The following is a 23,993-nucleotide window of genomic DNA, read 5'->3' as shown; positions in this document are numbered from 1 at the left end:
TACAATATAAACTGATTGGCATCCTCCACAGTCCCACTTGAGTGGTCATGCAATGAAGATTTTCTGTGTAATAAAATCGGTCATTATTTCAAAAACGATTATGAAGCGATTAGTGGCATTTTTGACAACTATAGCTGTTTTTCATATTTCATAGCTCAACCTTTGTTATGCACAATACAGTAAGATGATTGACTTAGTGTGTTCTCCGTGTTATTTATAATTTTGTTGCCAGGGTATCCATGGCACAAGCAGGAAAGGCACAGCCCACCTCCACTTTGCATTTAAAGCTACAGACACTAAAACAGCCCGTTTGGAACAGGGCTACAAAACGGGGTATAAAGGCATGGTAGAATTAATGATCTTTGAGGTATTTTGAGCTGAAACTTGACAGACAAATTCTGGGGACACCTGAGACTTGTATTACATCGTGTAAAAAGGGGCATAATATGTCCCCTTTAAAACAGATTGTGTTTGTTCATTATTGTAACTTAGATGAAGATCAATCCAGATTTTAAGACAAATGTATACATAAATGCAGGTAATTGTACTTAGCGATATACGTAGTATGCAAACCTTTCAAATCACTGTTTTCTGCTCTGTATAGCTTTTTATAAATCCATACCTATTCCACACCACGGAGGATGCACCTTTTTTTTTCTTCACAATCTCCCCCTCCCTTATCATCTTGTCACAGGTATTTGAAGAACCAGCAGCCTTCCACCTCCATTTCTCCAACACAGTGGTTCCCAACCCTGTTCCCCCCAACACTGCACATTTTGTATATCTCCCTTATCTGGCACGCCCAATTCAGGTCTTGGAGTCTCCACTAACGAGCTGATGAGCTGAATCAGGTGTGTTTGATTAGGGAGATATACAAAATGTGTAGTGTTGGGGGGCCTCCAGGAACAGGGTTGGGAACCACTGCTCCAATAGAATGTGTACCGGGCGAACGTGTATGTCAGGGGTGTCAAACTCGGTTCCTGGAGGGCCACAGTCCAGCAGAGTTTAGCCGTTTCATAGTCCCTGCTTTAATGGATTGAGACTTTATAGAGACCAATTCAAATTCCAAGTAGTTCAGCTTGTACGTTCTTTTCATTGTGACCCACGTGACATTTAACCCTTGTTTGATGTTATAGGCATGAAAACTCAAATGTAACCTGAATGCTGCTATTCTCTTTCATCTTGATTATATAATTTTTGGTGCTTTTCTCAGTCATATTTATAGATTACTGTTGCTGACAGACACAGGCTGCAGACCCTCTTCCAAGTGTTATGTGTGCTCCTGCTGTAATTCAGCTGTGAAATCTGCAGGAATACAAAATGTCCCTTTTGAAGCCTTGTGACTGCTTTGTGGAAATGGCACATATAGGGCTGAGCAGAAATGAACTCGGAGTGCTCTGTTAGTGTGGATGGTTATGTAACCACTAGCCCAAGCGTGACACACTTTAGAGCTGCAGACCATGAGTGCATACAAACAGGCTAATGTTAATGTTCTGTCATTGAAAGTGTTTGATTGAACAACACTGGTGTGATGACATTAGATGCCATCAACTGCTGTTGGTTGTGTGTGTAATTCTAAATTGTTAGGTATTCCATATAGTTTAGGGCTGCAAGATTGACAAAAAATCGTAGTTGATATTGTAAGTGCAATTAATTTTGATCAATAGAATTGACTTTAAAATACATATTTTGGGTTTGGGCATGTTAATGTCAAGTTTGAGTTTCTGTATTACTTTACTGCTGTTTAAAACACCAGTGAATCAAGACTTTACATGGTCCCACTTAGCAGCATGAAAAACGAAACTGTTACTGATTTATATATATATATATATATATATATATATATATATATATATATATATATATATATATATATATATATAGTACACAAAGTGAGCAACACAAGTCTGTGTGATTTGGTTACCATGCTCAACCGCTGCAAAAAACAAAAGATGTATATAGAAAGGTAGACCTAATTTGAATATTGTAATTGATGCTTTTCAAGATTAGTTAACTGGTAGGTGTCATTTTAATCTTGATTATTATTAGATTAATTGTGCAACCCTAATGTAGCTCATCACTTCATGCTTTGAATTGGATTCAAGGTTCATGTCTGGTTACAGCATCCAAATGGAGATTCAGACTATACATTTTTCTAAATTGTATCGAGATAACGCCGTCTAATACATCCGTCTCACTTCTGAACACGAGGCTCTTGGCTCCTGCAGCTTCCTGTCCACCCTGCAGTAGAGAATAGCAGTCACTGAGCAGACCTGCGGGGGATGTCTGCTCTGCGTTCAGATTGATGGATGGAGGGGAGAGGAGGGTGGAAAGCCGCCTACACCACAGGGAGCACAGAGGAGATGGATAGACAGTCTCTCGCATTTACAGCCTTTTTCACTCAAACTCCAGCTTTCTATATGTGAGGAGGCTAGCTGACAAGAGCAGATATGGTTGTGATTAAAATCCTGTGTCCACAAGGCACACCAGTCCAGTTCTGTTTGTGCATTGAGATATGAACCAAACAAAAATTGTGGTTTGGAACAGTGACGTTAAACTTGGTTTTGCATATTTAAAGGCTTTGAATAGCCTTTTCTCATTCTCACAAATTAATGCTTTAAGTTTCACAGGTAGGGTTCATGGCAGTCCCAGAATCAGACCTCATGGAGCTCTCAATGCTTGTGAGCACTGCTCAGGGGCTTGTGGCAGCACAGGGTAGAGGGCTTCGGCTAACTATAGCAATAAGCATTGCACTCCTGAGTTGCATATCCTCCTCCGCTGTAAGAAGGGTGTGCTAATGAAGCATGAGCCTATTCTCAAGAGTGCCGCAGTCGCAGACAGGAGGAGCTTCAGCTAATGCTTCCACCTCTCAGGAAGCCTCGCTCAGGGGGCTGTAGAAAGAGACATGTATCAGTTAACGAGGTTTTCAAGGCAAAAGCATGCATAGAAAGTGCCCGTAAAGAACTGAGTTTAGCAGTAGTCTGTGTATGACTGAGAGTCAAATTATTGGGTTCATCCCATTGCAAAAATGAATGTATAAATTGAGCAAACCGCACTGTAGGGCTGTAACTAACGATTATTTTGATAATCAACTATGCTAACGCTTATTAGAATTATTAGAATGATTGATCGAATATTCGGGTGATCATTGCAATGATTAGCCTAATCAACTTCTAACCAACAATTCAGCTTGTGCCTAGTTTAGAGGTTGAATTAAACAATTCTAACAATAAAGAAAAGGGGATGAAAATATATTTTAAAATACCTGGAAATGACCGTCACTGAATTACTGGTAAGTTTTTATTAAGCAGTCTTATCTGGTATTTTTGTCTTGTTTTTCAGGTAAAATATTTAAAAATACTTTTATAAAAAAAAAATCTATTTTAAACATTCTCTGAAAAAAATAAATATCTTATGCAGTAGAGCTTCTCTAGTAAATGTTGTGTTTTTTTAGATTTATTTTTTTTTTTAGATATAATAGAAAACAAGTCAAAGGCTAATTATATACAGTTGAAGTCAGAAGTTTACATACACTTAGGTTGAAGTCATTAAAACTAATTTTTTTAACCACTCTACAGATTTAATATTAGTGAACTATAGTTTTGGCAAGTCGTTTAGGACATCTATTTTGTGGATGACAAGTAATTTTTCCAACAATTGTTACAGACAGATTGTTTCACTTTTAATTGGCTATATCACAATTCCAGTGGGTCAGAAGTTTACATTCACTAAGTTAAGCCTTTAAGCAGCTTGGAAAATTCCAGAAAATGATGTCAAGCCTTTAGGCAGTTAGCCAATTAGCTTCTGAATTGGAGGTGTACCTGTGGGTGTATTTTAAGACCTTCAAACTTAGTGCCTCTTTGCTTGACATCATGGGAAAATCAAAAGAAATCAGCCAAGACCTCAGAAAAAAAAAAATTGTGGACCTCCACAAGGTACCACGTTCATCTGTACAAAAAATAATACGCAAATATAAACATCATGGGGCCATGCAGCCATCACACCGCTCGGGAAGGAGACACATTCTGTCTCCTAGATATGAACGTAGTTTGGTGCGAAAAGTGTAGATCAATCCCAGAACATCAGCAAAGGACCTTGTGAAGATGCTGGAGGAAACAGGTAGACAAGTATCTATATCCACAGTAAAACTAGTCAAATATTGACATAACCTGAAAGGCTGCTCAGCAAGGAAGAAGCCACTGCTCCAAAACCACCATAAAGCCAGACTACAGTTTGCAAGTACACAGGGTGATAAAGTGGAGAAATGTCCTCTGGTCTGATGAAACAAAAATTGAACTATTTGGCCATAATTACCATTGTTATATTTGGAGGAAAATGAGTGATTCTTGCAAGCCGAAGAACACCATCCCAACCGTGAAGCATGGGGGTGGCAACATCATGTTGTGGGGGTTGCTTTGCTGCAGGAGGGACTGGTGCACTTCACAAAATAAATGGCATCATGAGGAAGGAAAATTATGTGGATATATTGAAGCAACATCTCAAGACATCAGCCATGAAGTTAAAGCTCTGTCGCAGATGGGTCTTCCAAATGGGCAATGACCCCAAGCGTACCTCCAAAGCTGTGGCAAAATGGCTTAAGGACAACAAAGTCAAGCTATTGAAGTGGCCATCACAAAGCCCTGACCTCAATCCTATTTTTGTGGGCAGAACTGCAAAAGCGTGTGCGCGCAAGGAGGCCTACAAACCTGGCTCAGTTACACCAGTTCTGTCTGGAGGAATGGGCCAAAATTCCAGCAACTTATTGTGAGAAGCTTGTGGAAGGCTACCCAAAATGACTGACCCAAGATAAACAATTTAAAGGCAATGCTACCAAATACTAACAAAGTGTATGTAAACTTCTGACCCACTGGGAATGTGATGAAAGAAAGAAAAGCTGAAATAAATCATCCTCTCTACTATTATTCTAATATTTCACCTTCTTAAAATAAAGTAGTGATCCTAACTGAGCTAAGACAGGGAATGTTTTCTATGATTACAACCCCTGGCAAAAATTATGTAATCGCCACACTTAGAGGATTTTCACCCAGCTTTTTTACTTCGTAGCAAATAAACAAATCACATATGACACAAAAACATTTGTTTAATAGCTGAACATTCTGGCTTCATGAAACATCCCTCAAACAAATTAAATTACATTATTTTAATTAATGGCATTAATTAATGGTTTTCGTTTGGCTTTTATATATGTAAATCCCATTTCATTCAGCCAGTTTCTTACAGTTCTGTCACAAACATTGACTCCTGTTTCCACCCATTTGTTTTTCATTTGTTTTGTTGTGCATTTTCTATTTTGTGCATCGAGTTTTCTATCCTGATGCTTTGATGTCTTCCTTGGTCTACCCGTATGTTTTCCTTTTATAACCTTGCCATTTTGTTTATACTTGCACCAAATTTTAGACACAGCTGACTGGGAACAACCAACTTTTGCCACACTCTGTGTTGGATTTCCTTCTTGAAGGAGATTTATATTCCTTTCCATGGTTTCAGTTGACAATTCTCTTGTTGCCATGTTTCCTTTCAATTAGTCAAGTCCAACAGCTCATTAAGGTCTGTAAGCACTCTCTTTTAACTGCAGACTAATTAGCATTTTTAGACTTGTACCGGTATTTGTTTAAGAAATGCAAATTACAAGGTGATTCCATAATCTTTTCCTCAACATTGAGTGATTCCATAATTTATTCCTCTACTTGATCTGGAAAAAAATATGACATTAATTAAAATAATGTAATTTATTTTGTTTGAGGTTTGTTTCACAAAGCCAAAATGTTCAACTATTAAACAAAAATTGTTTTGTGTCATATCTGTGATATGTTTATTTGCTACAAAGTAAAAAGCACTAAGTGTGGTGATTCCATAATTTTTGCCAGGGGATGTAAATGTCAGGAATTGTGAAAAACTGAGTTTAAATGTATTTGGCTAAGGTGTATGTAAACTTCTGTCTTCAACTGTACTTATTTTTGCAGTGTGTAATAAAACACCAGTTCTGCTTTGTCATGACTGTATTTTACTTATTTAGAATTTCTGTGTAATTCCTCCATACTTGGTATACTTCATATCTAGATCATTTTGAGCTGACTGGACTGTAAGCTGCATCTTCCTCTTTGGCTATGTGAGACTCTTGGCCTGCAGCACTCCTGGTTGATGCACATCATCATTAGAATTTAATATGATCACATGTTACGTCTTGTGAGATCAAATGACTATTCAACAGTGAAAATATTTGTCAACAATTTTTATTAATATTGTTGACATCATTTCAGCCCACCGCATTGGAGCAACCAAAAGAACATTGGAACGAACTCAAGTCATTTTACTTTCCCTTTGGGACTGATTGTAAATTTGTTTAGTTATTAGCTCATTGGTTCGTAGCATAGAGAGACTTGTGCAATGCATCTCACTTGCAAGCATAAGTGGCACAAGTGTTTCTACATACAGTGCATCCGGAAAGTATTCACTGCGCTTCACTTTTTCCACATTTTGTGTTACAGCCTTATTCCAAAATGGATTAAATTAATTATTTTTCTCAAAATTCTACAAACAATACCCCATAATGACAACTTGAAAGAAGTTTGTTTGAAATCTTTGCAAATTTATAAAAAAAAATAAATAAAAAAAAAAATCACATGTACATAAGTATTCACAGCCTTTGCCATGACACTCAAAATTGAGCTCAGGTGCATCCTGTTTCCACTGATCATCCTTGATGTTTCTACAACTTAATTGGAGCCCACCTGTGGTAAATTCAGTTGATTGGACATGATTTGGAAAGGCACATGTATAAGGTCCCACAGTTAACAGTGCATGTCAGAGCACAAACCAAGCCATGAAGTCCAAGGAATTGTCTGTAGACCTCCGAGACAGGATTGTATCAAGGCACAGATCTGGGGAAGGGTACAGAAAAATTTCTGCAGCATTGAAGGTCCTAGTGAGCACAGTGGCCTCCATCATCCATAAATGGAAGAAGTTCGGAACCACCAGGACTCTTCCTAGAGCTGGCCACCCGGCCAAACTGAGCGATCGGGGGAGAAGGGCCTTAGTCAGGGAGGTGACCAAGAACCCAATGGTCACTCTGACAGAGCTCCAGCATTTCTCTGTGGAGAGAGGAGAACCTTCCAGAAGAACAACCATCTCTACAGCACTCCACCAATCAGGCCTGTATGGTAGAGTGGCCAGATGGAAGCCACTCCTCAGTAAAAGGCACATGACAGCCTGCCTGGAGTTTGCCAAAAGGCACCTGAAGGACTCTCAGACCTTGAGAAACAAATATTGAACTCTTTGGCCTGAATGGCAAGCATCATGTCTGGAGGAAACCAGGCACTGCTCATCACCTGGCCAATACCATCCCTACAGTGAAGCATGATGGTGGCAGCATCATGCTGTGGGGATGTTTTTCAGCGGCAGGAACTGGGAGACTAGTCAGAATCGAGGGAAAGATGAATGCAGCAATGTACAGAGACATCCTTGATGAAAACCTGCTCCAGAGCGCTCTGGACCTCAAACTGAGGTGAAGGTTCATCTTCCAACAGGACAACAATCCTAAGCACACAGCCAAGATAACAAAGGAGTGGCTATGGGACAACTCTGTGAATGTCCTTGAGTGGCCCAGCCAGAGCCCAGACTTGAACCCGATTGAACATCTCTGGAGAGATCTGAAAATGGCTGTGCACCGATGCTCCCCATCCAACCTGATGGAGCTTGAGAGGTCCTGCAAAGAAGAATGGGAGAAACTGCCCAAAAATAGGTGTGCCAAGCTTGTAGCATCATACTCAAAAAGACTTGAGGCTGTAATTGGTGCCAAAGGTGCTTCAACAAAGTATTGAGCAAAGGCCGTGAATAATTATGTACATTTGGATTTTTTTTTCTTTTTCTTTTTCTTTTTAATAAATTTGAAAAGATTTCAAACAAACTACTTTCACGTTGTCATTATGGGGTATTGTTTGTAGAATTTTGAGGAAAATAATGAATTTAATCCATTTTGGAATAAGGCTGTAACATAACAAAATGTGGAAAAAGTGAAGCACTGTGAATACTTTCCGGATGCACTGTAACATCCCACTGATGTGTTCTTGCAAAATATATTATTGGATAAAGCTTGAGATCCACTGTACAGACTGTTGCCATGCACATTAACATATTGTTTGATTTTACTACCGTTTATAAAGTTGGTAAAGAAAGAAATGTTCCTGTACTGCTTTTCTAAACTCCACTTTTTATCTCCTCTACAGATACATGTTGGGCCGAGGGGTGAAACGTAAGCTGAGTGCACATGAGGACCCTGCCCAGGACATGCCATATCCTCAGCAGAGGCAGCTGGTGCTGGACTTGTGTCTGGACAAGCTACAAAGCTGCCAGCGCCGGGCTGAACCTAGCCTGCACCGTTCGGTTCTGCTGGCCAACACCCTCCGCCAGATTCAGCAGGAAATGAGACAGGAGGGGGAAATCTGTTTGCCACCAGCCCCACTCATCTCCTCGCACCATCACCCCTCCACCCCAAGCCACTTTCCTGACCTGCCGCCCGTGCCCTTAGAATGTCCTCCACCCCTAACTGGAGCACTGTCTCCTTCATTTCCCCTCAAAACAGCAGAGGATGAGGAGGTCCAGTTGGGTGGTGTCGAAAATAAGACTCTTTTCCCATCCCTCGCAGGTGAGGACGCAAGGTCATCAGATGCGCTCTTCTGCACATTTGAGATCACAAATTCCACCAGCTACTTGACCGACTTGCCACTAGACGACATCTTTGAGGACATCGACACGTCGATGTACGACTCTTCTGACATTTCTGTTCTAGCGTTTCCTGGGCAGAGAAGTGGCGGAGTGGACGATGGCCTCAAGAGCCTTTCCAGCTGCACCTCCAACAGCAGCCTACAATTCTGTCTCTCAGATCTCAATGACCTGGACCACATTATGGAAATCCTGGTGCGCTCCTGAAATGCTTGCACCAAAGGGTCCTCGTTCAGACAGCCATCCCAATGTTTTATATGGGGAATGATTAATACAATACGTTTCCTTTTTTATTAAACAAATGTTTTATCTATTTTTATACAAAGGACTGATATATTTATATAAAAAAGAAAACTGCCTGACACACTCCCACTGTAGGATAAATGCACATTTTAAGACTTTTAAGATGGTCTAGCTTACGCTGCCATCCTTCATATTTAAGCAAACTAAGATATGAATATGCAGGGACTTCAGTAACAAAGTATTACCATTGGCACTGTTTATACTGGATAGAGACTCTGGAGTTGTATTAAAGAGGAGGAGATTGATAAAGTCAATCGTAATGGACACATTTTGGCTTTTGATCAGATAAATGACATTTATTTTTTTGTGAACTGATCGCCACTGTATTCTGAAGCATTACATTTACTGTCAGTTATTATGATTATCAGATCGTGTCATGCACATGCAGCACTCACACTACCTCTCAAGATACCAAGAGCTTTTTCTCTATACAAAGACTGTCATTGTTGCAACTGTTATAATTTAATGGTTTCGCACTAATAACTTTAAAAAACTGGATTTAGTCCTAAGTTATAGCTGTAGAAGTTGCAAACGCAAAAATGCTTGTCCTTAACTTTCCAAGTAGAACTTTTGTCATTTTTCTTTTCAAATGTTTCTGAATCTCTTTGTTTCAGAATTAATGAGCTATGTGGCTTGCATTGAAAGTGATCTAGCTATATTTTGTAATCACTTTCTACTTTTCATGTACATGATTGTCAGAAAACCAACGTTGAATCCCTCATGTGAACATAGTGCCTACAAAGGAGAATGAAGACTGCTGACGATGAACTGCACACTGTGGACCTGCAAATAGATTTGCCCGAGTTTCTTGCTCTACACCTGTTTAGCTCTCTTTGCTTGCTGTGTGGATTGGTTGCTGCATTTTGAGTGTTTGGCACAATCCTCTGTCCTCCAAAGAAGTGGGTCCACATCTCCTGACTACTGTTCTCTGTTAATGTGATCTACACTGCAAAAAGTTGTTTGTGGATGTCTGTGATTGTCTCTTGTGCTGTGGTTTTAAAGACCCATTTCAGACTGTCCAAGCGTACACCCTTAGCTGTGGGGGTTAATCCAAATTAATGTCTCGCTTGCATTCTCTTTCCCTTTAAGTTATTAGTTGAATGCTAAATGGCTTTTGTGAGATGGAGGACTAGAGCAAAGGCCCCTCTCTTCTGCCCCTAGAGCTGTATGTCTCTAATCAAAAGTTTTAACATGCATTGAACATAAAGACTAAAAAGGAGTGGCTGCTGAAAATCAAATAAATGCAGAAAGTGTTCTGAGCCACAAGGTGCAGTCTGCATTAAGATGGGGCAGGGAAAGGGGGAGGGTAAGGACAAGAAAGAGATTAAGAGAGGGGGAGTAAAGGCAAATGGGCTCCTGTCACGTGGAGATCCTTGCTCGTGGTAAAGGCTACATTGAGAGTTTGACAACAGCTGGTATGTGAATACTCGGATTGGTGTGTGTGTTGATAAAAGGCTCCACCTCCAGTGAGGCCTCAAGGGGCTCCATTCTCCTCTCAACCAATCATTTTTAGTTAAGGGAGGAGCTTTGTTCTCTGTCTGGTGTATGTGGAATAGAATAATAAATGGAAGCAGTTCAAATTGGTCTGTTCACTCATATTGAAATATTTTCCCTGCCCATGGCTGGCTCTCTTACTAATTTACCACTTGTGATTGTACGATCAAAATACTTAAGGGCCAAATTTACCATTGAGTCATGGTCTGAATTGGAGTTAAATTTAGACATTCCAAATAAATTAAATTAGAAATTGTAAAGCTGTGCAACTTTACATTTTAAATGCTGTGCATTCAGCTCTTTCTGTGAGGTTGTCAGTATAAACAGACTTTCCTGTGCTCTTTAAAGGCTCAGGCTCACAAATACCCTACTCTGCCTTTCCCTTCAGAAGACATGACACTCAAAGTTTACACTCAGATTTTAGAAAACATGCTTGTGTATGAGATGGCGGTCAAAGAAAACTAAACCAGAGAGACTCTTTGGTGACATTGTCAGCATTTTAGCAGTCAATGCTGAGAGCTGTGTATCTAATAGAGTATGTAGCTTCGTAAGCTCGATAAGTTTTTATTTTTTGTTGTTGTTTGTGTATGTATATATTTGTATTTATATATTTTCTTCTATTTTGCTGATATTTTTTTTTTTGATGACTGAAGATCATGAGAAAATGTATTGCTTTTATTTAAGATTGAAATATGATCAGTAGACTGGTCTTTAGGAGTGTTTATTTGTTTTTGAAGTGTGATTTGTACTTCACCTCTAAGTAATAGTTCAATGTAAATAGATGATGCAGAATTAAGAGACTTTTATCATTGAAATTATTTGTAAAGGTTTCAATTTGTGCTGACTCTGAACTGAATGACAATGGGATCTTCTTTACAGTGTGTTCATTTCCCTTGGACCTTGTAGTTAATTTGGTAGCTTTTATCAGTTTTTAATGCCAATGTGGTTCACTTCATTTAAGAAAACTTCCAGTTGTTGCCCTTATTTATATGGTCATTTATGTAATGAATGGTCTCATTTCTTTCTCTTGCTGCTTCAATTTCAGACTCTCGAAAAAAGGCACTATGACTGTCAGAAGTGTTGTTTCACAACAGTCAGCCCAGGAGCCTCTGGTTTCAGATTAAGTTTAATGTCAAGGTGCAGTCTATGAGCATGTATTGCAGTAATGCACAGAATTGCAGAGAAAAGTAGTTTACATTTTGTTGTAAACTTCTGTTGTGAACAGCTCTTTTGAATAACGTATGGTACGTTTGATGTACCAATTGCGCAGAGAATACAAAAGCAAGAGTTTGTATTAACATGGCTTGGTTGTGAGACACAAAATAACAAGCTTTAAGTATCACCTCATCTTGTTAATTTGGCCATTAGAGTAAACCTGTCTCTTTCATTAAACTAATGAAATTGTAATATTTTGAAAACCTCAAAATGTCACTTTGTCCCAAGTGCAATATGAAAATATGAACATAAAGTGATGTCTTGCCTAATTGCAAATAACACAATGTAGTTAGCCAATGTAACTTTGAATGAATACATGGTTAGATGTATTTTCTTCTAATGATAACAGATGCCTTTACACCCTACTCTTCCCTCTGAAACTGTCCTTAATCTGTTGCTATCTGTTTTGACCACAGATTTTGTGAGGTCTGTAAATAATAAAGCGTTTTCTTTGGCAGTCATATTCTATGCAATACATTGTAGCAGGTCAGTATGTCAAATAAAAAATGGAAATGTGTGATTTAGTCACTCAGAATCCTACACCACAAAAGTCGAGAAACTCTTTATTTCACAGTGGTTACTGACTAAAAAAAAATATAAAAACATACAGAGAGCATGTAGTAAACAAGGTAGTTTAAAATATAGTACATACACTGCCTCCTGAAGGCAAAACTCATTAATGCACATCGAAGTGTTGGTTCATTTTCTTTCGTCTTTACCTAAAGTATATCCCTTTTCAGTACTGGCTGAAAAGCCAGTGAAATAGTGGATGTGATTTGTAATATTTTCACAGTATTTTTCTGCTCTAACTGTAATATGGGATTTGGGAAAACCCTATAAATTTAAGTAGGATTATAAATAGTATTCTGTGATATAAAGGCTACCACTACAAACGCATATGATGAGCAGCAAACAAGTATTTTATATCATGATTTATCTGGTAAATTCAAAAATAATGTTAGCACTCCATGGATCTGGTTGCTAAACAACCAAACATACAGGTAAGGTAGCGTTGGTTATCTGCAGCCCAGATCGTTTTTCTTTCAACAAACACACATGCATTAATAATGCAACAACGGGTGAGAATACATCTGCTGCTGTTAACACTATATAGAGTTTCAGCTATGTTTCTCCTATTCTATATCTTAATTCCTCTCTACAACGACTTTTTAGCAGACTAAGCATTGAAATGCCATCCACGTTCTCCCTCATAAACACAACACTGCCCTCTATCTGGTTTGGGTGGGTAGTGGGTAGTAGATGTACCCTACTGCACTAAGTAGGCCGGAGATCTCCAAATGGAGGCGGAATCTCAAAAAAGAGGGCGGGGTTACACCACATGGGGGTTATGCCAACTCCAAAAGGGAGCGTCACTTCCACACGAAAGATCTCGAGTCTGCGGTTGGCTGAGCTTGAAGAACAAAGGCGGTGTCTCGTTTTGAAGACTGCGTGCTAGGTAGGACGCGTTCTTTGAAGGTTGCAGTATACCGAGTGTCCTCCTTTAAACAAGTCTCATTTAAACGAGACGGCCTTCGTAGGACAAACGGAAACGGAACGTAACCTGGTTGCTATGACAGCACGCCGCTCTTTAACAAGCGCGAGCGCTTTGAGTGAGAAGGGAACAAAGTCCCTTTAGAAGGGAATGTATGAGGTACATTTTAGGAGAGTTATAATGATGTGAAGAGAAAAGAAAATAGATTTTACAGGTGTACTTTTAGTCTAATACTTTATTTTAATTATATATTAATATAATTATACATATTATATACTCTGCACCCATCTACTGAGGTACTTCAACTTGGGAATTAACATTACTTGCGTTTGAACATCATATTTACGGGTAAATTGGCGTTATATTTTTTTTAGACATTTCTGGTGAAGCAAAGAATTGTGGGTTGTGAGTGCCCACGAAGGATACACCTTATGCATCCTCCGAATTCCCGTGAAAGAAGGTCGCATCCGAAGTGTTCTACTCGCTTTAATGAAACGACACATCCTCGATGACGTATGCGGCCGACAAATGCGACCTCCGGAGGACGCATCCTTCTAAATGAGACAGATCCAAGTCAGCATAGTGGGATAGACAAAAAAAAGAGACTGACAAAGGAAAACATCAGTGTTTTTCATAAAAAGTCTTCCTCTCTGTGCAATGGCAAAAGGATCATGTTTTTCAGGTGCAATGTACAATACATGTACATTTGACCATGTTCTTACTGGATTGCAAGCAGATGATCCAGGATTGATTCTTTAGCTCCCCCAAAAGAAAGTGTTGTAAAGTAAAATTAGAAAATGTTCTGAAATTTCGTCAGGTGTGAAATTTTAATGTTTGTATCACAATATTAGTTTTTGTTATTGAAAACAACATCATTCAGATTTACACAATGTGTCAAGATTAATTTTTTTTTGTTAATTAGTTACACAACTGGCCTAGTGCATGAGCTCACCTGTCAGTTTCCTTTAAATAATTCGTGTGATTTCTAATATTGGCTCTGGACTGGACGTAGAGAGCCAACATTAAAAAAGAATCAAGAAAGAAATAAAAGAAAGAGATCAAGGGTAGCCAGTGGATTTCTTCTTGTTCTTTTAATTCAGTTCAGTAAGGTACTGCCTGCAGTGAAAATACATTTAAATATGCATGGTAAATCTTCATTTAATCATTGCTGGTATAGATTAAACAACGAATGGCATTCGCACATTTGAACATTCAAAACTATGATTACATCACCTCACAAAGTCATTTGAGGCTTACAGTAATCTCTTTGTCTTTAAAGGTGCACTTAGTTTTTTATTTTTTATTTATTTTATTATTATAATTATTATGAAAAAAGTTCATTAAAAAAGTTTACTCCCAAAGAAATGAATTGTAATTTTGCTAAATATGTATAAAATCATGACCACTCACATTAGATTAAGACTCCAGTCATTTCAGTAGAGGGTCCCATAATAGGGGCTGCCATGTTAGAATCACACATGACCAGCTGAATACTATATGCTTAATCTCAGTTACCACCCTGTTACTTGACACTTTCACTCATGAATTAAACTAACCATGGCTGACTGTGAATAGTGAATTTCCACAATGGCATCTGAAACTGAAAATTATTGTGTTTAAATGTTGCTGCATCCAAGCCACAAGGTGTCAGTGTAAGTCCAAAATGACACAAACATAAACGTTACTAAGTGCACCTTTAAAGGAATAATTCACCCAAAAATGAACATTCTTTAATCATTTACTCACCCTCATGATGAACACAAACAAAGATTTTTAGAAGAATATTTAAGCTCTGTAGGTCCACATAATGCAAGCGAATGATGACCAAAACTTTGAAGCTCCGAAAAGCACATAAATACAGCATGACAGTAATCTGTAACACTACAGTGGTTAAATCAATGTCTTCATAGGTCACTCGGTTATGGAGGAAAACAGACCAAAATGTAACTCCTTTTTCACTATAAATCTTGACATCAGCAGCCTCCTTGGTGATCATGATTTCAAGCTCATTTACACTTTCTATCGCCATCTAGTGATTTGTGCATGGGTCAAGCCCTAGGAAGTGTAATCGAGCTTGAAATCATGAATGTGCCAAGAGACTACAATGCCAAGATGAAAAAGGAGTTACATTTTGGTCTGTTCTCACCCAAACACACTCGTTCTCGCTCTTTTTTCCACACTCGTTATCACACTCATTCTTTTTGCTCTCTGTTCTAAAGTGTCCTGTTTCTGTTTTATTGAGTGAGAAACAACTCTAAATGATTAAGTTTTTTAGTTAGTTTGGAATGGATTTGGAAATAATCAGTGAACCAATCGTGAAGAAAGGGTATTATCCACACAGCCAATCAGGTGAGAAGCTATGGTACCTGGCCCTTTATGTTTCATCTGACTTGTCATTGTACTTTCTGTCTTGCTGTTGTGTTTTCTGACTTGCTGATGTGTTTCAGGATTTGTTGTTGTGTTTTCTGATTTGCCATTGTGTCTCTGAATTGTTAGTTTGTTTTTGGATTTGCCATTGTGTTATCAGATTTGTTGTAATGTTTTGCAATTCACGGCCACTGTATTACCTTGAATCAGGTTTTTCACAAACATGTGGAGTCCATTTCAGCTCAAGTGCATGTCATTAAAGCATACCAAATTATTAAGAACTCTGAAATTAATTTTAATTGTTCAGTTAAACTTTTCACTCAAACCGTTACGCTGATAATACAATTTGTAATGAAATAAACTGTACTAAATTACAAAAATGACACCTAATGAAATGCGAAATGTGATCCTTTTCTGAAGTGGTTATTTCGAATAAGCATAATCTCAAATGTTGTCCTACTTTTGCCCCTATATCTACAACCCCCCCACCCAATTATTAAAACAAATTATGTTGCTCCATGAATATTCAGTGTATATTAAATGTATTACTTGACTCTTGAGTCTCAAGTTCGAATCCAGGGCGTGCTGAGTGACTCCAGCCAGGCTTCCTAAGCAGCCAATTGGCCCGGTTGCTAGGGTGGGTAGAGTCACGTTGGGTTAACCTCCTCGTGGTCACTATAATGTGGTTCTTGCTCTCGGTGGGGCGCATGGTGTGTTGTGCGTGGATGCCGCGGAGAATAGCGTGGAGTCTCCACACGCACTAGGTCTCTGCAGTAATGTGTTCAACAAGCCACGTGATAAGATGCGCAGATTTACAGTCTCAGACGCGGAGGCAACCGAGATTCGTCCTAAGCCACTAAGCCACCACAAGGACTTAGAGCGCATTGGGAATTGGGCATTCCAAACTGGGGAGAAAAGTAAAATAAATAAATCAATAAAACGTATGCATGGATGAATCGTTCATGATAAGATCAATAACATGCATTTAGAAAATAGATAGGGTTCATTTTTATTTCACGCCGACTTTAAATTACATTAAATTTCTCCACTTGGCTACATTCATAACAAATCTATTCCCCCCAATTAAGAAAAACAATGTGTTTAACTGGGGCCTTTAGCACCTGCAACAGGGGGGCTTTTTAACCCAAACTTTAGACATTACACGCAATGATCTTAGGAAAAGGAAAATTTTGCAGTGCATAGTGACAAATAGGTGCTTTGGAAAGTGATATGGTAGTTTTTGATTTAGTGTTTTGGGAGAAAATAAGGTGCCTTTTATCCCGGTGGGCCTTTAGCTCCTTTGTACCCTAATATATATTTAAAGTAATCTTATTATGATCCACTTTCATTAGGCTTCATGTTTTTGACAATTAATTTGAACAATGTGGTGTTATTTTGTAAGTTAAATTCAATAATAAACCTAACCTAATTCAAAGTAGCCATATTTAATTTTGGAATGAAAGGCTAAAGCTCCTGAATCACATCAAATTTTTATACTAGTGTTTTTTCCTAGCCAACCCCCCACTATGCTAATTTTGAGCTGCGCTTATAATAGCGGTAAGAAACTCTTGCCAAAAACGTCTTCACACAGATCCTGTTCTAGTACTCTCTAAATAAAGCTCTGCTTGAGGAACAGCTGACTAGTGGCGGACAACATCACAACTACTCATTACATTCCCCATTAATATAGCCTACGTTTTTTTCTTTTCCGTCGGAGTTTTCCTTATTTGTCTCAGAATTGGAGCTATTTAGATTTTTCTTTGGTCCTCTATTCGCAGGTTTTCTGTTCCTGTTTATTCTCATAAATGATCGACTTAAACATCTCAGCAAATCATCTGAGTTCCTGCTGCATACGTTTATCCTGTAATTCACGAATTTATTTCTGTCTATCCATGAACTTCTAATGCTGAATCCGAAGTTTATCTGAAGCTACAGTGTTCAATCTTGGTTCATCTTCTTAGTTCTATTTTAAACCATCTGTAAGTTTTGTCATGGCCAAGTGGGGAGAGGGGGACCCACGCTGGATTGTGGAAGAAAGGGCAGATGCGACAAATGTCAATAACTGGCACTGGTAGGTAACCTAACTTGCAACAAGTATGTGCTAAATAAGTTTTTTTCACCCCTGTTGTTCGTCCGCTTTTGTTTTACTACGTTTTTGGAGGACATGTTCTCTAAATTAGCGTTTTACTAAAGTTGGACTAAATTGAGCTCTTCTTAATATGTCATTTTAGAGGGGTTTTAGAAGGAATGGCAAATATTATATACAAAAGATTCTCCAAGGTTTGCAAGAAGCCTCTGGAATGCTTTTTAGTTGAATGTGAGAGCCTGGCAAGGTCTATTTTTGGAAGTACATGAATGTGAGACAGAATTAGACTATCTCTGGGTACTCTGTATGAGAAGCAAACGGAGTAAGGCTTTTTAATTGTCTGTCGAACTTAAAGGAACAGTTCACCCAAAAATGAAAATTCATTGTTTTCTCACCTTCATGCCATTCCAGATGTGTATTACTTTTTTCTTCTGCTGAACACAAATGAAGATTTTTAGAAGAATATTTCAGCTATATAGGCCTATACAATGCAAGTGAATGGTTCCTAAAATGTTGACGCTCCTAAAGCATATAATGGCATATAATGAATATAATTCATACAACTCCAGTGGTTAAATCCATATCTTCTGAAGCGATATGATAAGTGTGGGTTAGAAACAGATCAATAGTCCTTTTTTACCATCAATCTCTACTTTCACATTCTTCTTCCTGTGTTTTTAGTGATTCACATTCACCTAATGGGCAGGGAGGAGAATTTATAGTAAAAAAGGACTAAAAAAAATCTGTTTCTAACCCACACCTATCATATCACTTCTGAAGGCATGGATTTCACCACTGGAGTTGTATGGATTACTTTTATGCTGCCTTAATGTGATTTTTGGAGCTTCCAAATTTTGGTACCCATTCACTTGAATTGTGAGAACCAACAGAGCTGAGATATACTTCTAAAAATCTTTGTGTTCAGCAGAAGAAAGTCATACACATCTGGAATGGCATGAGGGTGAGAAAATGGTGAAATAATTTTCTTTTTTTTAACTATTCCTTTAACATGTGTGAATAATCTATAATTATTTGTTTTCTATATAGATTTTTTTAAAATTATTTTATTGTCATATCAATTGTGAAGGTGCTTGGGACACCACCTCTCCATAGAATTTGAAGACAATACAGTTGCTGTAAATAGTCATCTCATCTAAAACATGAATCACACACAACTCCACGCACTAAACTCATTCCTTGGATATTTAATAAATAATTAAAAAAAAATCTTATTACAGGACAGAGAGAGATGTGACAAGCTGGTCTCAAGATGTAATTAATAGCCTCCTTCTTGGGATTCGTGTAGAAGGTGAAGAAGGTTCATGCGAGGTCACAGACGTCAGCAATATAGACGGAGAGGCCTCTATAAACAACCGCAAGGGAAAACTCATCTTTTTCTATGAGTGGAATGTAAAAGCCTCATGGATTGGTGAGTCAAACTAGCTTTTACTTACACCGTTGAATGTATTGGTGAGTTTTTTTGCATCTAAAATGAAGCATACAACATGTTATTTCTTAAATTCTTTTCACTTTAGGAACAAATAAAATGGGAATCAAATACAAAGGGACTGTGGAAATACCAAATCTCTCTGATGAAAATGATATGGACGATCTGGATGTAGGTGAAAACTGCTCTCCCCCTAAAAAAAACTATTTGCATGTTACATGGAAATATAACATCTGTTTGCCCATTTGCTTGTACAGATCTGTGTTACACTGTGTAAAGACCAACCAAGGACACCTTTGACTGATCTTATGAGGAAGGAAGGAGTCAAGAAAATCAGAATGGCACTTGGCAACTATGTGAAACATCTCAAAAAGGGTAATGGCCCTAAATACTTCATATATTAGTAATTTCTCCTGGATTTGAATGCACATTTGAATCCTGGATAATCACAATGTTATTTTGACTTGTGACTTGCTATTACAGAGTTCTCTCAGGGTATGATTTTACCAACAGCAAATGGACTTGACAAACAGAATCAGGAGACACAAGCCAAAGTCAAACTGGAAAAAACCCAGGTAAGTTCTCATAAATATTTCTGGTAAGAGAAGGAAATAGACTGGTCATGTCTTTTTTACCATTTTACGTATGTTTGAAATGGCCATCTCACACATACTGTGAATAGTCTCAATTTGGCACTAATAACTACAGTACTTAACGATGTCTGATTTAGCGGCCACAGTGGTTCATCCATTTAGTTGTAATTATATGTACAGTATATGTAAAACAGAAAACTCTCATTATTTACTCACCCTCATGCCATCCCAAATGTGTATGACTTTCTTTCTTCTGCAGAACACAAACAAAGATTTTTAGAAGAATATCTGAGCTCTGCTGATTCTCACAATACAGGTGAATGGTGACCAGATCTCAGATGGTCCAAAAAGGACATAAAGGCAGCATAAAAGTAAGTCATACGACTTCAGATGTTAAATCCATGTCTTCAGAATTGATATGATAGGTGTGAGTGAGAAGCAGATCAATATTTAAGTCCTTTTTTTTACTATGAATCTCCACCTTTGACCAGCCCAAACCAGCAGGGGGCTAAATGTGAAAGTGAATGTGTAGATTTACAGTAGAAAAGGACTTAAATATTGATCTGTTTCTCACCCACACCTATCATATCACTTTAGAAGATATGGATTTAACCACTGGAGTCTTTTGGGCAACTTTTATCCTGCCTTTATGTCCTTTTTGGGCCTTCTGAGTTCTGGTCACCATTCACTTCCACTGTATGGACCTACAGAGCTGGGATGTTCTTCGGAGTGTCTATTTACACTAAGTGCAAATAGCCCATCTTGTTGGCAGAGGCTATTTACACTAACTCCGCCCACCACTGCTCAGAGCAAACTCAAGACAGATTTATTTGATCAACTGCTGATCAAATTTTTCGCAATGGGGACAAGACATTAAATTGGTTAACGGGTTAGACATTTAGTGGATTAAGAGATTGGATAAATCTGGTGGAAACATAGGGTTTTACAACAAAATGTGCCCCCATGTGCAGCTGTAGGATCTCTGGGTGTAATGACGGGATGTGTATGTGTTGTCACGCTGGTGACCTGGGGTTGAATCCCACCCCTTGACATACTTTTTCCCATGTCTCTACTCTTAATATTTCCTATAATACTACTTATAGTAATAAATAAAAGAGATTCCTCGCAGTGATTTGGTCACAGTGAAAGTCGTGGAGTTGAGAGAAGGATTTGATCCGGATAAAATTAACCATGGTTTTACTGTAGTAATATTGTAGTACCCATGTGTTTTGGTGGAAAATATATAGTTCTGATGTACTAACCATGGAACTACAGTTACTACAGTAACATGTTGTTAATAGTAGTTAATAGTAACCATGTTTAATTTTGTGGTTCCTATGATTTTACTAGAAAGATACCATGGTGATACTATGGTTACTGTAGTAAAACAATGGTTAATTTTTGTAAGGTAGGGTTAGGGGTTGGTGTATGGTGTCTGTGGGACTCCAAATAAACACAAGGAAAATGCTGCACTGATACCACTATACTGTATGTTAGTATTTAAACGGGTGTAAGGGTATCTGCCACTATTTGCACTAGAGTGCAAACAGCATCTGCTGATATTCTTCTAAAAATCTTTATTTGCGTTCTGCATCAGAAAGTAAATGATGAGAGAATTTTCGTTTTTGGGTAAACCATCCCTTTCATAACATCTTAATAACAATATGTCATTTCCATAGCAACAGAAAACCTTTAGTGTTTTCTTGAAGTATTGTCTTTTTAGATGTTTTTCTTTAAATAACTGTTTTAAGCTTTACCCTGTTTGTTTTGGGCATCAGCTAAACAGCCTTAAGCGGATACTTCAAACTCTCTTTGTATTCAGAGATTTTCAATGTTGTGTCCTGGCAGAACAATGTTAAGTATGTTTGTGCATTTTATTATTTCGGCCCTGTATCAAAATTATATTTTGGTAAATGTTTTGGTTTCCCACAGATTGGGTCTTCCACTGCAGCTAACGCTCCCAGCACTGGAGTCAAAATTCCAACAGTGACGTTCAGTCTGAAAGAGACCTTCCTCACCTCACCAGAGGAGTTGTACAGGGTTTTCCTAAATCAAGATGTCAGAATCCAACTCGTACTTTGCTGTCAATCTATATTAATTCAAACCAAATCAACTGAAGATGTTGCGATGTAGAACTCACTTGCTGTGTGTCTTTTGATGGTGTAGATGGTACAGGCATTTACACACCTTGCTGCTTTTGTGGATGGGTGCTTGGGTGGCAAGTTTCGGTTACTGGAAGGAAATGTGCATGGACAATTTGCAGAACTGGTGAGAAAAAGGTTTATTTATTAAATAATTTAAATAATTTGGTAAGAATTTCACTTTCACTTTTACACTAGTTTTCCCTAATGAATCATTAACCCACTTTCAAAGTTGGCAATTTTATAATTCTTGCCTTCTCCCCTCTAGATTCCTGACAAGAAAATTGTTATGAAATGGAGGTTTTCAAACTGGCCAACTGGTATGTTTTACTTTTTACTTTTTGTTTTGCATATTGTCTTTTTTTTTTATTATCCTTTTTTAATGAATGCACATACAGCTTTTAATATTAATAAATGTATTTTTTTTTAAATAATTTGTTTTTTAATTATTATAGAAATAGTTCACCAAACAATGAAAATTCTGTCATTATTTACATGTCCTCATGTCATCCCTTGCACATATACTCTTTTCTTCTGTGGAATGAAAAATAAGATATGTTAAAGAACCTTCATTACAAAAAACAAAAGGGAAAGTAGTCTTTATGACTTGTGCAGTAATTTTAAGCTATAACTTTGTGTGAAGAAAGAGTGAAATGTAAGTTATTATTCACGACCGCAACTTTGCGACCGCAACTTTGAATCGAGCGAGAGCACTAGACCGGATTTGTGAACCAGATCAGCTGGTTCACTGAAAAGAGCCAGCTCAAAAGAACAATTTGTTCAAGAATCTGACTGATTCAGTTCTCAAGTTCAACTCACTGACTCAATAATCAGGCTCAGCGGTTCTGCAGGGGAAGATGATTTTCTGTGAAAAATTACTTAAATGCCGGTCTGTTCCTCACACAAATCTATAGTTAGGCTTCAGAATTCTTGGAGTTATGATTTCTTATAAATGAATGAATTAAATTATTTCCAGGGCACGCATCAACTGTCACTTTAAACTTTGTGGATCGAAGCAATGAGACAGAGCTGACTATGGAGGCCAAAGGAGTTCCCAACAATGAGGAGGACAGAATGAAAGAGGGCTGGCAGAGATACTACTTTGATGCCATTAAACAGACATTTGGTTATGGAGCGCGACTCTGCTGAGCCAAAGAATGCTCATGTTGTGTCTCACTGGAAACTTGGGAGAGTAATATAAAGAGATACAAAATTACATCAGTGAAGTTGAAACACTTTTATGCCCTGCAATAGGTAGATGTTGAATGCTCTCAAAAACTTTTGCCTTCTCGATGAGAGAGAGAAAAATAGATTCCTCTGGCCATTTTACAGAAACATCTTTAATCCAAAATCCTATCTCATCATCTTTCAGTAAGGACTAACTGAACTTAAATCTGACCTTAAGAGCTAAGATAGGAGGTTTCTATAACACAGCCCCTAGATTCTTTTTAAATTGGTTACTGAATCAGAGCTTATGTTGTTTGGATGTAAGATGTGTTTGAATGTTATGTCTGTGAATGCCAGACATGGATGTTTAACTTTGTTTAAAACAGACTATTTTATAAGTGAAAATATATTTGCCTGTGATATTTTGCATAAAGAGTGAAATATGAATTGATTGTATGACTTTGATAGTAGTGTTTTATTAAAACATGCAAAAAAACAAAAAAAAACAAATCCCTGCTATAGTTTTTTTTTTAATTTATGTTTTTATCCTTATGACCTATAGTAGTTTCATCTTACAGAAAGAGTTCTTTCTGAGTTTTATATCACTTATGAATGTCTCAAACAAAAGACATCTAATACTTCTTTCTAATATTTAAAGGCACACTTAGTAAAAAAAAAAAAAAAAAACAATAATAATAATAATAATAATAATAATAATAATAATTGTATTATATATTTATTTTTTTTGGACATAACACACTGACACCTAGAGGCACGGAAGCAGTATCAATCAAATGCAATAGTTTTGAGTTACCAATGCCATTGTAGAAATTCACTATACATAGCCAGCCATTATTAATTTAATCCATGAGTGAAAGTGTCCAATAACAGGGCGGTTACTTTACTGATATTAAACAAATAGTAGCCTATTCGGCTGGTCATGTGA

The 23,993-nt window shown here is 37.8% G+C and overlaps 2 protein-coding genes across 6 annotated transcripts in view; both read left to right on the top strand.

Annotated features, from left to right (window-relative positions):
* Positions 1-12,322, top strand: part of si:dkey-177p2.6 (uncharacterized protein LOC568712 homolog) — a 39,080-nt gene extending 26,758 nt beyond the window's left edge. For 4 of the 5 annotated variants that reach the window (XM_051654978.1, XM_051654980.1, XM_051654977.1 and 1 more), the window contains one exon: positions 8,247-12,322. In XM_051654978.1, coding sequence (XP_051510938.1) covers positions 8,247-8,949 — 703 coding nt within the window. In that variant the 3' untranslated portion in view covers positions 8,950-12,322. Of the gene's footprint in view, positions 1-833; positions 852-8,246 lie in introns of those variants that run through there. The other variant, XM_051654981.1, reaches the window with a different exon arrangement.
* Positions 12,323-16,939: 4,617 nt separating this feature from the next.
* On the top strand, positions 16,940-23,538 carry ahsa1a (AHA1, activator of heat shock protein ATPase homolog 1a). Its single transcript, XM_051654982.1, has 9 exons — positions 16,940-17,684; positions 18,938-19,128; positions 19,235-19,317; positions 19,404-19,521; positions 19,630-19,721; positions 21,672-21,797; positions 21,906-22,007; positions 22,149-22,200; positions 22,857-23,538. Exons 1-9 carry the CDS (start codon positions 17,605-17,607, stop codon positions 23,027-23,029), a joined length of 1,017 nt encoding a protein of 338 aa, XP_051510942.1. The 5' UTR covers positions 16,940-17,604; the 3' UTR covers positions 23,030-23,538.
* Positions 23,539-23,993: the final 455 nt, after the last annotated feature.

The sequence above is a fragment of the Myxocyprinus asiaticus genome, chromosome 25 (genome assembly GCF_019703515.2).
Source record: "Myxocyprinus asiaticus isolate MX2 ecotype Aquarium Trade chromosome 25, UBuf_Myxa_2, whole genome shotgun sequence".
Lineage (NCBI taxonomy): Eukaryota > Metazoa > Chordata > Actinopteri > Cypriniformes > Catostomidae > Myxocyprinus > Myxocyprinus asiaticus.
The sequence above is the reverse complement of the archived record's forward strand: the minus strand, read 5'-3'. Positions and strand labels throughout refer to the sequence as shown.